The sequence below is a fragment of the Fukomys damarensis genome, unplaced genomic scaffold (assembly GCF_012274545.1).
Source record: "Fukomys damarensis isolate Sample0158 unplaced genomic scaffold, DMR_v1.0_HiC HiC_scaffold_38, whole genome shotgun sequence".
NCBI lineage: Eukaryota > Metazoa > Chordata > Mammalia > Rodentia > Bathyergidae > Fukomys > Fukomys damarensis.
The window spans coordinates 79,113,192-79,126,046 of NW_022900950.1; the positions used below are offsets into that span (position 1 = coordinate 79,113,192).

Sequence of the window (12,855 nt, forward strand, 5' to 3'; positions counted from 1 at the left end):
TTGATTACAGAAACTAATAAAGTATTCTCTAAATAATGAAAAAAAGAATAAGATAAGACTATAAGAGCAAGAAACAATTTAAATATGTTCAGGGACCATTTTCATCTCCAGAATTAAGGATTATTTTAATGTTGCATCATTGCCTTTTCTCTTACTTTCCTCTTTAGTTTTATTTTAGGATTCCCTATTTTTAATGTTCATCCAGAGATTTCTTTAACTGAAATACCAAATAGTTTCTTTGGTGTGAAAAACTATAATAGTACACAGGATCCTAATGAGACAATTAATAATGTGAAATAGGAAGTAAAGGGCTAAAGGTGTAGGGAAAGTGGGAAGGGTGGGGGAAAGGTAATAAGGGAGAGGAAAAAAATATGAGAAACTGAAAAAATGGAAATAAAGTGTTTATAAATGGGGAGGGGAGGAGGGGGTGAAGGGAGGGCAGGGACAAGCGGAAAAAATGAGAATGAAGACCTATTATGTAAAGGTACAGAATCCCAATGATGAAAGTAATTGTATTGTATACCTAGATTGTACCAATAAACATTAAAAAAAAATCATACAAATAATGCACAGAATGCTTTCCTAATATACAACCGGAACCATACATGGGAGCACTTGCCTGTAATCCCACCCCCTAGCCCCTGGGAGGCTGAGGCCCAAGAATCACCAAGATTTCAAGGTCAACCAGGACTGCACAGTAAATTCAGGAACAGGCTGGACTACATAGCAAACCCTATCTCAAAACACTAAAAAGTAATTAAAAACCTGTAATTGAATAAACTCACATTACACTGGTATTTAACTTCTGTTTGAATTTACTGGTCCTCTCACAAACAAAACACTGATGATTTTTTTAAAAAGTATTTTTAAAACTCTTTTCTCTTAGCCAGACATGGTGAATTAATTACCCCTGTAATTCTAGCACACTGCAAGATTAAAGCAGAAACCCTAACACAAACCCAGCCCAGGCAATTTAGCAAGACCTTTTCTCAAAGTAGAAAAAAAAAACAAATGCTGAGGATGCAGCTCAGTGCCACTGACTCTGGGTTCAACTCAAAGTACTGAATATATCTTTCTTTCTTAACCTTTAATTCATGTTTATTCTACTTTAATTTCCACTATTGCTGGGTAAAGAAGTGACATTTAAAAAAAACCAAAAAAGAGAATTTCACAATATAAAAAAAAATTCTTCAATATTACCAATTTACTAAACAGTAAGAGTATAATTAATTTGCGTGCCATTTTGTTTGACTCCTGTGTGTGTGTGTGTGTGTGTGTGTGTGTGTGTGTGTGTAGTATGGTCAACTGAACCCAAGGTCTTCATGCTGAACTACATTCCCAGCCCACCTCCCCCTTATTTTGAGACAGAATCTTGCTAAGTCACTAAAAGTTGCTCAGCCTGGTACTCAAGAATCCTCCCGCCTCAGCCTCCTAGAGTCCTAGGATTACAGATGAGTACCACCATGCCCAGTTCAACACACTCCTTACTACTAATAGTCTTCAGTTTTCCCCAGCTACCCTTAAAGAGTACAGGATGAAAATGACCAATGCCAAAGACTTAACAGTTGGATTTATGGCCACCAACATCACGGATCAAGCCATCAGCAGGACCAAACTTAGGAATCTATTAAGTTTTCACATGAATCCACAGACTTAATTTTTTCAACATAATAATCCTTCCAATCTGACCAGATAGCCCCCCACATACAGGTACAAAATTTAAGCATCTAAAGTGCAGAGAGAGGCCAGGTGTGGTGGTGCATGCCTGTAATCCTGGCACTCAGGAGGCTGAGGCAGGAGGATCGCTGTTGAGTATGAGACCAGCCTGGGCTACATAGTGAGTTCCAGGTCAGTCTCAACTACATAGTGAGACCCTGTCTCAAAAAACCAGAAACAAACAAACAAACAGAATTAAATAAAGTGCAGAGAGGTTAGATGCTCAACAAATCCATTTCTCCTTCCTAGGACACAACTACACCTGCCTTTATCAATTGCCTGGCAAGACTTCAGTCCTGGCCCAGCAGTGTGAGAGCATTTCAGGTCTGACCTATCAAAACTTTCACCTCTCTTCCCTGTCCTACCACCAGGATGCAGAAGACAGAGCAGAGCACTACACAGTGCTGAGCCATGCGATGGACACCCTGAGCCTCATATGAAAGAGGCCTTCAAAACGCCCTCACTGCACCATTAGTTCAGGAAAACTTAAATGATATAGAAGTCACTGACACATGTAGAATTAGCTTCCCCTAACTAAAAAGTGTTATTAGGCACAGAATGTATGTTATCACTTACCATAGCCTGAAGGTCTACTTGGGGATTCCAATCTGAATCATATAAAATTACTACATCAGCAGTAGCAAGATTGATGCCAAGACCACCAGCACGTGTGCTTAACATGAAAACAAACTTTGTGCTGTTTGGTTCATTGTATGCATTGATAGAATCCTGTGGATTAAAGAAGATATGTCAGAAAATTTTATCTGATTTTTTAAAATACCTCCCCAGAATTTTACTCACTTGTCTCTCATCATGGGGTGTCTGCCCATCCAACCTGCAGTACTCATAATTTCTCCACATGCAATAATCTTCTAAAATGTCCAATACTCTTGTCATCTGACTGAAGATAAGTACTCGTGAACCTGTAGGTGAACAGAGCAGTCCATTACCAGAAGGTTCACAAGTAGAGAAATCTGTTTTGCTTTAAAACTTAACATTAACAAATTAGTCCTTAACTCCAAGTTACATACATATCTGGGTACAAAAAAGGAACGGTATCATTAATTATTCCAATCAGCCATTCTCCATTTCTTTTCACAGCACAAATAAGAAAAGATAATAGTGGAAGAGAAAGGAAAAAGAGGGAAGAGGAAATACAGAAAGACAGGGTAACATTTGGGTAGTACATTAAGGTAAACAAAATAGACCATCTGTCTCTGATTTGGGAAGTCTTGCCAATCCAAAACTAAGACAATCATTAACTTGTTACCGCACATACATTTAAAAATAATTTTCATGGCTGGGCATGGTGGCACACGCCTATAATCCCAGCACTCAAAGGCTAACAAGGCAGGAGGATCGCTGAGAGTTCGAGGCCAGCCTGGGCTACAGTGAGAACCATCTCAACAAAACATAACAAAACAAAACAACCACCTCAATTAAAAAAAAATAACCTTCACTATCCCAGAACGCCTCTTGTACATCACCCAACACAACATAATAATCTTATCTAGAATGTTTATCTAGAATGTTCTAAAGGCCTATTACAATGCAAAAGGACCTTAAATATATGCCTCAAATCTGCACTGGAAAGTCTTTCATCTATCTACCTATGATTCAAATTATCTGACTGCCTTCTGCAGAATATACTGTAGCAAAGAAATCTCTCTGAAAAATGATGATTATGAAATGACTGTCTCAGAACCTGAGACGCATTTTATACTTCAACTGCCTAAGATTTTTCCATTTTCCTGTAGTTTAATATATATGCATGTGTGTATATATAAACATTTTTTTTTTAAGGTACAAAAGGAAAAAGAAAAACTAAACTTACAGACAATTCTTACAACATGGTTTGTTACATTTTATGTGTGGTGCTGGGATTGAATTGAGGGCCTCCTACATGCTAGGTAAGCACTGTTCTGCACCCCTACCCACTCTTGCACAATTTTTTTTTTTTTTTTTTGTACCAGGGATAGAACTCAGGACCTCGCACTTGCAAGGTGGGTGCAGCGCCACCAAGCTGAACCCCCAGCTCTAGACTACTTTTACTGTCACCTTCTAGGAGATTGAAGGCCTGAAATAAGGGGGTAGGAGGAACCTTAAATCGGATGAAGAATATATGCTTATTTTAGTGTTTAACACTTCAACTTTAGAACAAATCCAGTCACTTCAAAATGTAATGCTCTGTTCATTTACAAACTAGAATTTTTTCATTACTTCTTGACTTGACACCAGTAACACAGATACCTTGTTCTTTCAATTTAGGGAGCAACTTGTCTAACACCACCATTTTGCCACTGTTGGTAACTAGATGCATATCTGTTGTGTAAGGTGGACCAGGTTCAGCTCCATCAAAGAGGTATGGATGATTACAGCATTTCCTCAACTGCATCAGGATGTTCAGTAACCTCATCTTGTCCATTTTCCCTGCAGAGTTCAGTATATCTATGTCCTTCATTAATATCCGGGTATACCTATTGAAAAGAGAAACATTTTAAGAGGTCTCAAATGTTCCTGGACAAAGCCATGTCTCATCACATTTTAATCCCCTCGCCTGCTTCAACCACAAAATACCTGTAAGAAATAACTCATCAACTTCTAACATGTTACCATGAATTTACTACCTATAATCCCTATTTCCTAGAGCTTAAAATCGCCCATAGTGTTCTAGTGTTCATACTTATATGCCTTGGACCCTGAGGACATGATTACTTTAAAAGTACAAAATAGTTTCCTTTGGTGGAATTAAAGTGGTATAATAAAACATTTTGAAGCAATTATATGAAACTTAAAACGTAAGTTTTTAAATATAATTTTAGTTTGTAGTATTTCACAACCAAAGAAGTGCTCTGCTCATTTGCTGTCAGGCTCCACATGACAATCTGGATCAACAGGTCACATATAAACAACAGTCCTATGAAGTCAGCCCACTGAGAGCTTTATTAGCTGTCTTAGTTTTGTTAAGAACACTCTGTCTGCATGACTACAAAGTCATCTAAGATGCCTTTCTCAGAACTTATTCCTTCATTAAGTGATGTGTGACCGTGCCACATGCCATGTAGCTGCTGCAGCATTTGGTAAGTACCGTTAACACTTGAGAAGGAAAGAGAATCCTAAGAGACAGGCATTATGGTGAGATTAAGATGAATATAGTACAGGGCCGGGGATTTAGGTCAGTGGTGCTGCCACCTCCCTCAAAAGGTCCCCAGTTTGATCCCCAGTACCAAAAAAAAGATGAATACAGTACAATCTGATACAAATGTGAAGTATAAATACATATGGGGGGAGATATGAGGTCTGTGAGGCTATAGCCATAGGCTTAGGCCAAACAGTAAAAAGCCACAAATATATATAAAAATTTTGGACATTTTCCTTCAAAAATAAGTCATCTGTTTAAATACTAGTTTCAGTGAGACTTTAAATCTTTGAACAAAATAACTTAGAGCCTTCTATCCTCAACACTTCAACTGTGGGCACAAAATACTCCTCAAGGCAGACCACATCAAAGTTCTGACTCATATTAGGACCTGTCTTTCTTTAGCAGTGACTCATGTCGTAGGTGTGTATTTTAGACAGTATACATACATGTATGCATATATGTAAATGAGACACCGACAAGCCTGTAATCTCTGCTACCCCATGAAAGCTTTCTGAAGTTTGGAGCACACTGAAAATGGCCCACCTTCCACAATGGACTTTCTCTTTCCTAGACAACATGCCCAGTTTTCTACATGATGTCCAATAAACTTTCAATTCTTCTACCATTCCAACTCCTTGTAAATACTGTGTCAGAAGCATGGAATTCAATGTTCTTCAGATATGCTGGCAGAGCAGTGAAGAATTAGCTGGGCTCTAGTTCATTTCCTTCCTTTGAAAACACTACTCTCACAACTCTCACAACCAATCTACGCTGAGGCCACAATCTTTTTCAACAGACATTTTACACTTATTCATGTTATGCTTTGTAGCTACCAAAAAATAGTACCACCACCTGCCTCACAATCACAAGGTCCCAAGTCTGATCCCCTGCACAAAAAAAAAAAAAAAAAAAAACCAAAAAATACCTATAAAACTTCTAAAACAACTTACGTTTTCAATTTTTTTGTCCTATAAAAATGCTTAAAAATATGTACTATAGATATTATCACCACTGCTTCAACAAAGGACATTTAATCAGCTTAAAATAAAACTTCAGCTCAGAATGGGAAAATCTAAATGTTTTCACGAGGTATCGTAAAAGGAAGAAGCTAAGTTTTATCTCTATAATCTACAACTCCTTCAGAGGCTCACACAAATCCATGACCCACTATTTATAAACCACTAATTCACCTATACCATTAGTTTTCTTTTTTAAAAACCCATGCTTTTATATACATTCTTGTTCAATTAAACCCAAGATTAGTCTTTGGATTTATAAACCATGAACTTAGTATGCTTTCAAAATTGAGGGAATAGTGATTTTATACACACACACACACACACACATATATACATACATTTTTTTTAAAAAAAAATCTCAAAACACATACCATTCCCTTTGCATTTTGCTGAGACCCACATAGATTTTTACTTCTTTCTTTGGAGGCAAACTCTTTTCAACATCAGCCTTAATTCGACGAAGCAAAAATGGACGCAAAACCTTAGAAAGAACAAAAACAGAGATGGCCTTACATATAATATTGACGTTATCACCAAATCTTAAAATCATCTATTAAATACACAGAAATTTCTCTGCTTAAAAACATCAAGTGAATTTCAGGATTCTCCATTCCAAGTATATAACTTATTACCTCTGTGTTCCTGAAAGCTGGCTAATCATAAAAATTCATTATTTATCCAATACATGGTATGTATTTGCAACACTCATATGAAACAAACAACAACAACAAAAAATCCAATGGTATATTTAAAGATGTACTATTTCAACATCCACTACCTTTCAGGTTTAAAACTAATCACTTGCACATAGACTGTTTAAGAAATGTCTGGTCCATACTAACAGCTTTTTAAGGGTTAGTCTTTAAATTTACTATCATCTTAATTTGTGGAAGCAGACCACACATGTAAGATATAACAACATACACAAATCATGACTGTACAACTCAATTTTCCTAACATACATGTACCCATGCCATCCTACACATAGTCTCACCTGGATAAACAGCACCCTTTAACTCATATTACGCCCCCCTTCCCAGCAGTCTCTACATATTCCTCCCCAAAGGTAAGCAATACTCTTACTTTTAAACACCACATATTAGTTTTGTCTGTTATTTTTAATTTTGTACGCATGGACTATTCAACATATGCTCACTTATAACTCATTCCTTTTATTCACCGTGTTTGTACAACATCAGCTGTTGTATATAACAGTTTTAAATACCTGTAAAACTAAAGACTTTATCTGTACCTTCATTTGTTCTACTTTCCCTGTTTTATGAAAGCCCCGACTATATCACAAAACAAATTTAAAACTGATAAGAATGCATGTATCTCCTAACTGTGTACACAATCTTAGGTACATCCCTGGTCAGTGGCCAGCAGCTGACCACCAGCAGAGGGTGAAGACTCTGAGCTCCCCAGCTGTCTTCTAGAACTGCCCAGCTAAATGCAGTCATGTGAACCCAAGGGGATTGGTAGAGAAATCACCCAGCCAATTCACACATTGTATACTGTTAAATATAGACAGCTATTAAGGTGGGATTTAGGGAGGGGATTTTAAGCATTAGACAACTGAGAGATTTAAAAGTTACCTTATTCCTAAGCATATCCCCACTTACTTCTAAATCTCCCTTTCATTGCAGAACCATAGGCAACAGAGTGGGAATTTCAGAGCAAAGGTCAGGACAATATAGAAGTAGCTACCAGAACCTCCCTCACTTGATAAAAAGATTTCAAACTACTCTGAACAAAATAAACTTATTTGCCAGAACCGGCTGAGTCTGCTGTGTGGGGAGTTGTTTTAGTCTGTTTTATCTACATGTACTTCACTGTTTATTAAAGGAAAAGCAAGAGCAAAGAAGGAAAAAGGTGAATGGTAATCAAGTTCCTCTGCTCTTTCCCACATCCCCAAGATTGCATTCAACACTACAATCCCTGAAATAAGTAAATCTAAATAAAAGTAAATTGAAATAAAGGTTCCTCAATGATCACCTTCAAATATTTAACAAAAATCTAAATATACAGAATTTTGGGGGGTTTTTTTGTATTGTACCAGGGATCGAACTTGGGACCTTGTACTTGCAAGGCAGGCGGTGGAAGCACTGAGCTAAATCCGCAGCTCAATATATAGAATTTTAAACCATCATATGATTAATGTATATAGAAAGAAAACATCCATTAAAGTCAGGTACTGTATAAGGTATATATAAATATAAAATGTTTCCCTACCTTTGTGTTTAAAATCCAGCAAGAACACCTGTGGATCATTTCAATACCCTACACAATGTTCTAAAGTACCAAAATACTCAGATTATTAAAAAATGGAACACAGAAAGTACCTAGGCCAGTCTCTGCCTGAATGTTCAATGAACAATGCGGTATCACCAAGTCATGGGCCACGTATTACTTAAGAACTCAGGAAAGGAAATTCTAGATGTAGCAAAAAACAATAAACAGACTAGAATTAGAATGCTTACAGAAAACCGACAGTGGGGTCAGCAGTATTAAATTCTCTGTATGAGGAAAGGAAATAGAAGATGGGCTATGTTTGAAAGGTTAGGTCCTACAATAGGGGGCAGGACACGATTATGCCTCCCAGGAACACTTGTAATGTTCGGGGACATTTCTATCATCACACCTGGAGGCACATTATGAGCAGCATCTGTGAGTAGGAGTGCTACTAAATACACTGTAAGACACAGAGTAACCATCTCTTCACCTCCTCGAACCTTCACTCTGTCCCCAAACCTCTACCACAATCCAGACCAAATTGCTAAGAGGTAGAAAGTCCCCACAACAGGTTATGAAGGGCTTTCTGTGACATGGATTATGAGGTCTCACTTTATCCTGCTTACTGGAGTATCCACACTGCAAGGTCTATTAGAGAAATTTCTCTAACTACTTTTACTGGTCAACTTTCACAGCAAGGAACAAAAGTGTACATTGAAAGAACCCATAATACCAACTCTGCTCACAAACAGCACTATACACTATCACTATGCTTAAAATAAGTAGATTGCTAAAAATTTCAGGAAGTAAACATGTTAGATTCTCCAAGGAAATTTAAACTGAACTAAGCTTAACAGTTTTGTTAGTCATGAGTTGAGTCTCCCCCCACTGTACCTTCTGGGAGCTGAGAGATCACTCTTGCCCTTCAGTAAGGTAAAATTCCACCCTAGGCTCTATCCTGCCACCACCACGCATCATTCACCACCCCACTATAGGATAAAACAGACCTGATTCTAAAGCCACTGTGCTTGCTTTTAACGGGAAAGTATCCCCTTTTCCCACTGAAGACAGGCTTTAATACTACTGCATGATACCTACCATATGAAGCCTCTCCACTAGCTTTTGATCCCCAAGGCAGTTGTTCGTATCAAACCAGGAATCAAAGTCCTAGATTAACAAACAAAATACATTAACAATACCCTATGATGTCATTTTTCTCAAAAACAGTTTCATAACAGAATTTAAAAAACCAGAAAGCAAGAGTGTGGTCTTTTTTCTTTTTGAGACAGTTATTGCTGTGTAGCCCAGGCTGGACTTAAACTCACAGCAAGTCTCCTGCCTCAGTTTCCCGTGTGCAGGGATTACAGGCATGAGCTACCACACCCAGCTCAGAAAACAAGTTTTACAGCAATAATTTGAATATTCAAATACAAGGTTTCCAGAGGAGTATCAAGTAACTCACCAAAATTGAAACTTGAAGGTATAAATATAACTGCTTTGTTTTTAAGTGACTGTAATTTTACAATTCGTTGATGTAACAAAAACAAAATTTTAATACATATCAATAAACAATGTCAATGTAGTAGGAAAATAAATGATCTCTAAAACATCAAAGTACATAAAAACAGAACTAAATTGCCTTGAGTTTAAATATCATTTTATAACTTTCTCTATTATTTTAGAATGATCATTAACACAACCAGGACGCACAGCATTTTGTAACTATTTGCTAAGTGTACTAATATGGAGCTCTTATAAAAGATTTTATAGATTCTCATAGTTTTTGACCATAATATAAGAGATTAGGCATATTTCACCACATGCGAACGCCATCTCTAAAACTCAAAACACAGGTAACGTTAGGTCTATAAAAATATATTCAGGAATGCTTTTAGTGTCCTGAAAACATAACCACTCAACTACAACTCCTCAAACAAAGTCAGACCAGGATGAGGCCGAAATAGACGTGAGAATGTGTGCCATTCCAGATGGAGAAAACAATGATTTGAAATGAGACTGAAACTTGAAAGTCTCAAAAGAAATTCTCAGAATGCAAACAACTTAATAGGCAGTATCAGGCTAACCCTACAATAGCATAAAAATCCATGATCATTAAAAGCTGTGCACAAAGGCAAGGCAATTCTCCTATAAAAACGTATAGCATCGGGGCAGGGATTTAGCTCAATGGCACCACACCTGCCTTATAAGTGCAAGGTCCTGAGTTCAATCTCTGGTATCAAAAAAAAGAGAGAGAAAAGTATAGCATTAAACATTAATTGGGGAAAAATCAGAAAACTTACGTCAGCTGAATTGAACACATCTGGCAACAAAAAATTAAGAAGTGACCAGAGCTCGTGCAAATTGTTCTGAAGAGGTGTTCCAGTTAGTAATAGTCGATTTGTAGTCTTGAATTCCCTTACTATTTCTGACAACTGAAACAAAGAACCAAATTCTACCATGAGAATGCTCTGAAATGGATCACATTTTCAAATAAGGGCAAAATGATTTTCACATCCAACTATCATATTACCTTAGATTTTTCATTTTTGATTCTGTGCGCTTCATCTATAACTAAGTATCTCCAGTTAAATTTTTTGAACACAGACTTCTCTTTAATAAGCATTTCATAGGACGTTACACATACATCCCATTCTCCTGGTAACAGAACATCTCTGACAAAAGCAGCCTATATGGCAAGAGAAAAAAGCACATCATTCAGAAATCAATCGTATAATCTATTTATTAATGACAAGTAACCTAATGCATAAAATAAAAAGACTGAAGAACAGTTTTCAATAAGCAATTTCATTCCTTTCAGGTTCATAAAGGCATTAGCAATTGCTGTTGTGCCGGGGATTTAGCTCAGTGGTTCCGCTGCCTGCCTTGCAAGCACAAGAACCCATTCCATGCCCAGCACCAAAAAAAAAAAAATAATAATAATAATAATAATTGCTGTTATTCTCATTTTACAGGTAAGGGAACTGAAACAAAGACTGGGTAAATAATTGAGCCCCCAAACAAAAGGCAATTTGATGATTTAAAATATTCAAAGCATCTGTAAATAAAGAGACATATAGGCTCAGCTCTAATACATAAAGAGAAAAAAGTACAAAATCATTTAATATGTATGAACTGATTTCCAAATCTAAAGTCTATACTCTTTAGATTTGCAAATCTAAAGGGGGGTGCTGGGGGGTATGTACCAGGGATTGAACTCAGAACCTTGTGCTTGCAAGGCAGGAAGCTGTACCACTGAGGTAAATCCCCTGGCTGAAAGTCTGTACTTTTTATAGTCATTACTTTCATGTCTTCTTCCCAAAAAGATGTTAATCAACATTTTAACTTACTTTGATAGTGTCATTAACAGTCCACAAACTTCTATGACTATCACCACTCTACACTAACCTTAAAAATCTGGCTCCTTAAATTTCCAACCACCTCATATATTCAAGTTCTCTTAAAAAAAAAAACAAAAAACTTACAAGAACACAGCCTGTGACTTCACACACTCACCTATCAAATGGGAAAACTGTTCTTACAGCTTTCTATAGTCTCTAATGCCTCCAAGACTACACTACATTTGTAAATTACTAGTATTTACATAGACCAGTGGTGGCAAACATGGCAGTGCCATTTTTAAGACAAAAGATGTTGATGCATGGGTTGTTTTTTCTAAACTAAAACCTCAGTATTCAGCTTTAATCACAGTGTAGGCACTCTGTCATAAATAAGCAGGTTTGGCATTACAATTTGGGCACCTGTATCTAAAAGTTACATCGCTGATGTAGGCCTTTCCCTTTTATCCTTCCTTTAGCTACTCCCAAACACAATGCTGAATTCATACTCCTTCAATGGCAAAAATACAATGAAATACTACAAACTTACTCTTTGTTCCTTATCTCCTATCAAACAAACAGATCTAAGAGTTGGAACCCATCTCTTGAATTCACTCATCCAGTTGTGTAATGTAGACTTAGGAACCAAAACCATATGAGGACCAGGAATGTTTCTATAGTGCTTCATGTACCCAAGAAGAGAAATTGTTTGAAGAGTCTTGCCCAAGCCCTGAAAGAGTTCAAAATAACCATAAGCAATTAAAACAAAGTGTACCATTTTTATACCTCCCAATATATTCAGGAGAATTTAAAAGACAATGCTATGTGTTTATGATACCTAACATATAACCAGAATTTAGTATGTATGGAAAGCTTACAATTACTACTACGTTAAATAATCTTCACAAGTCTACAAGAGAGGTATTTTATCACCCCATGAGGCCCAGTAAGTGTGACAGTCCCAAAATTACCTAGCCTATCTATAAGTGAAACACATTTCTTTCAACTCCATACTTTCCCCATCAAATGTTTTAGTTCTGTAGTGACAAGGATAATTTGTAAAACCATTATATAACTAATAATTAGTAGGCACAAGGTAAATGTTTCATGAAGATCTATCTAAACTGCCACCCCAGAAAACACTGATATTTAGCCGGGTGTGGTGGCGCACGCCTGTGATCCCAGCACTGCTGAGGCAGGAGGATCGCTGTGAGTTCGAGATCGGCCTGGGCTACAACAGTGAGTTTCAGGTCAGTCTGAACTACATAGTGAGACCCTGTCTCAAAAAACCAAAAAAAAAAAGAAAAGAAAAGACAAGACTGATATTTACAGATGATAAACACTGAACAATTTCATTTGAGGAAAATGCTCAAACTACTTTTTTTTTTTTTTTTTTTTTTTTAAAATAAGG

General features: G+C 36.9%; 1 protein-coding gene across 2 annotated transcripts in view; it reads right to left on the reverse strand.

The window, feature by feature from the left end:
* Smarca5 (SWI/SNF related, matrix associated, actin dependent regulator of chromatin, subfamily a, member 5) overlaps window positions 1-12,855 on the reverse strand; it is a 62,207-nt gene that overhangs the window by 11,908 nt on the left and 37,444 nt on the right. For both annotated transcript variants that reach the window (XM_010627984.3, XM_010627985.3), the window contains exons 6-13: window positions 11,995-12,174; window positions 10,640-10,795; window positions 10,410-10,541; window positions 9,208-9,276; window positions 6,249-6,358; window positions 3,967-4,193; window positions 2,518-2,639; window positions 2,293-2,445 (exon numbers count right to left, since the gene is read on the reverse strand). In XM_010627984.3, the coding sequence (XP_010626286.1) occupies window positions 2,293-2,445; window positions 2,518-2,639; window positions 3,967-4,193; window positions 6,249-6,358; window positions 9,208-9,276; window positions 10,410-10,541; window positions 10,640-10,795; window positions 11,995-12,174 (1,149 nt within the window). The remainder of the gene's footprint in view (window positions 1-2,292; window positions 2,446-2,517; window positions 2,640-3,966; window positions 4,194-6,248; window positions 6,359-9,207; window positions 9,277-10,409; window positions 10,542-10,639; window positions 10,796-11,994; window positions 12,175-12,855) is intronic.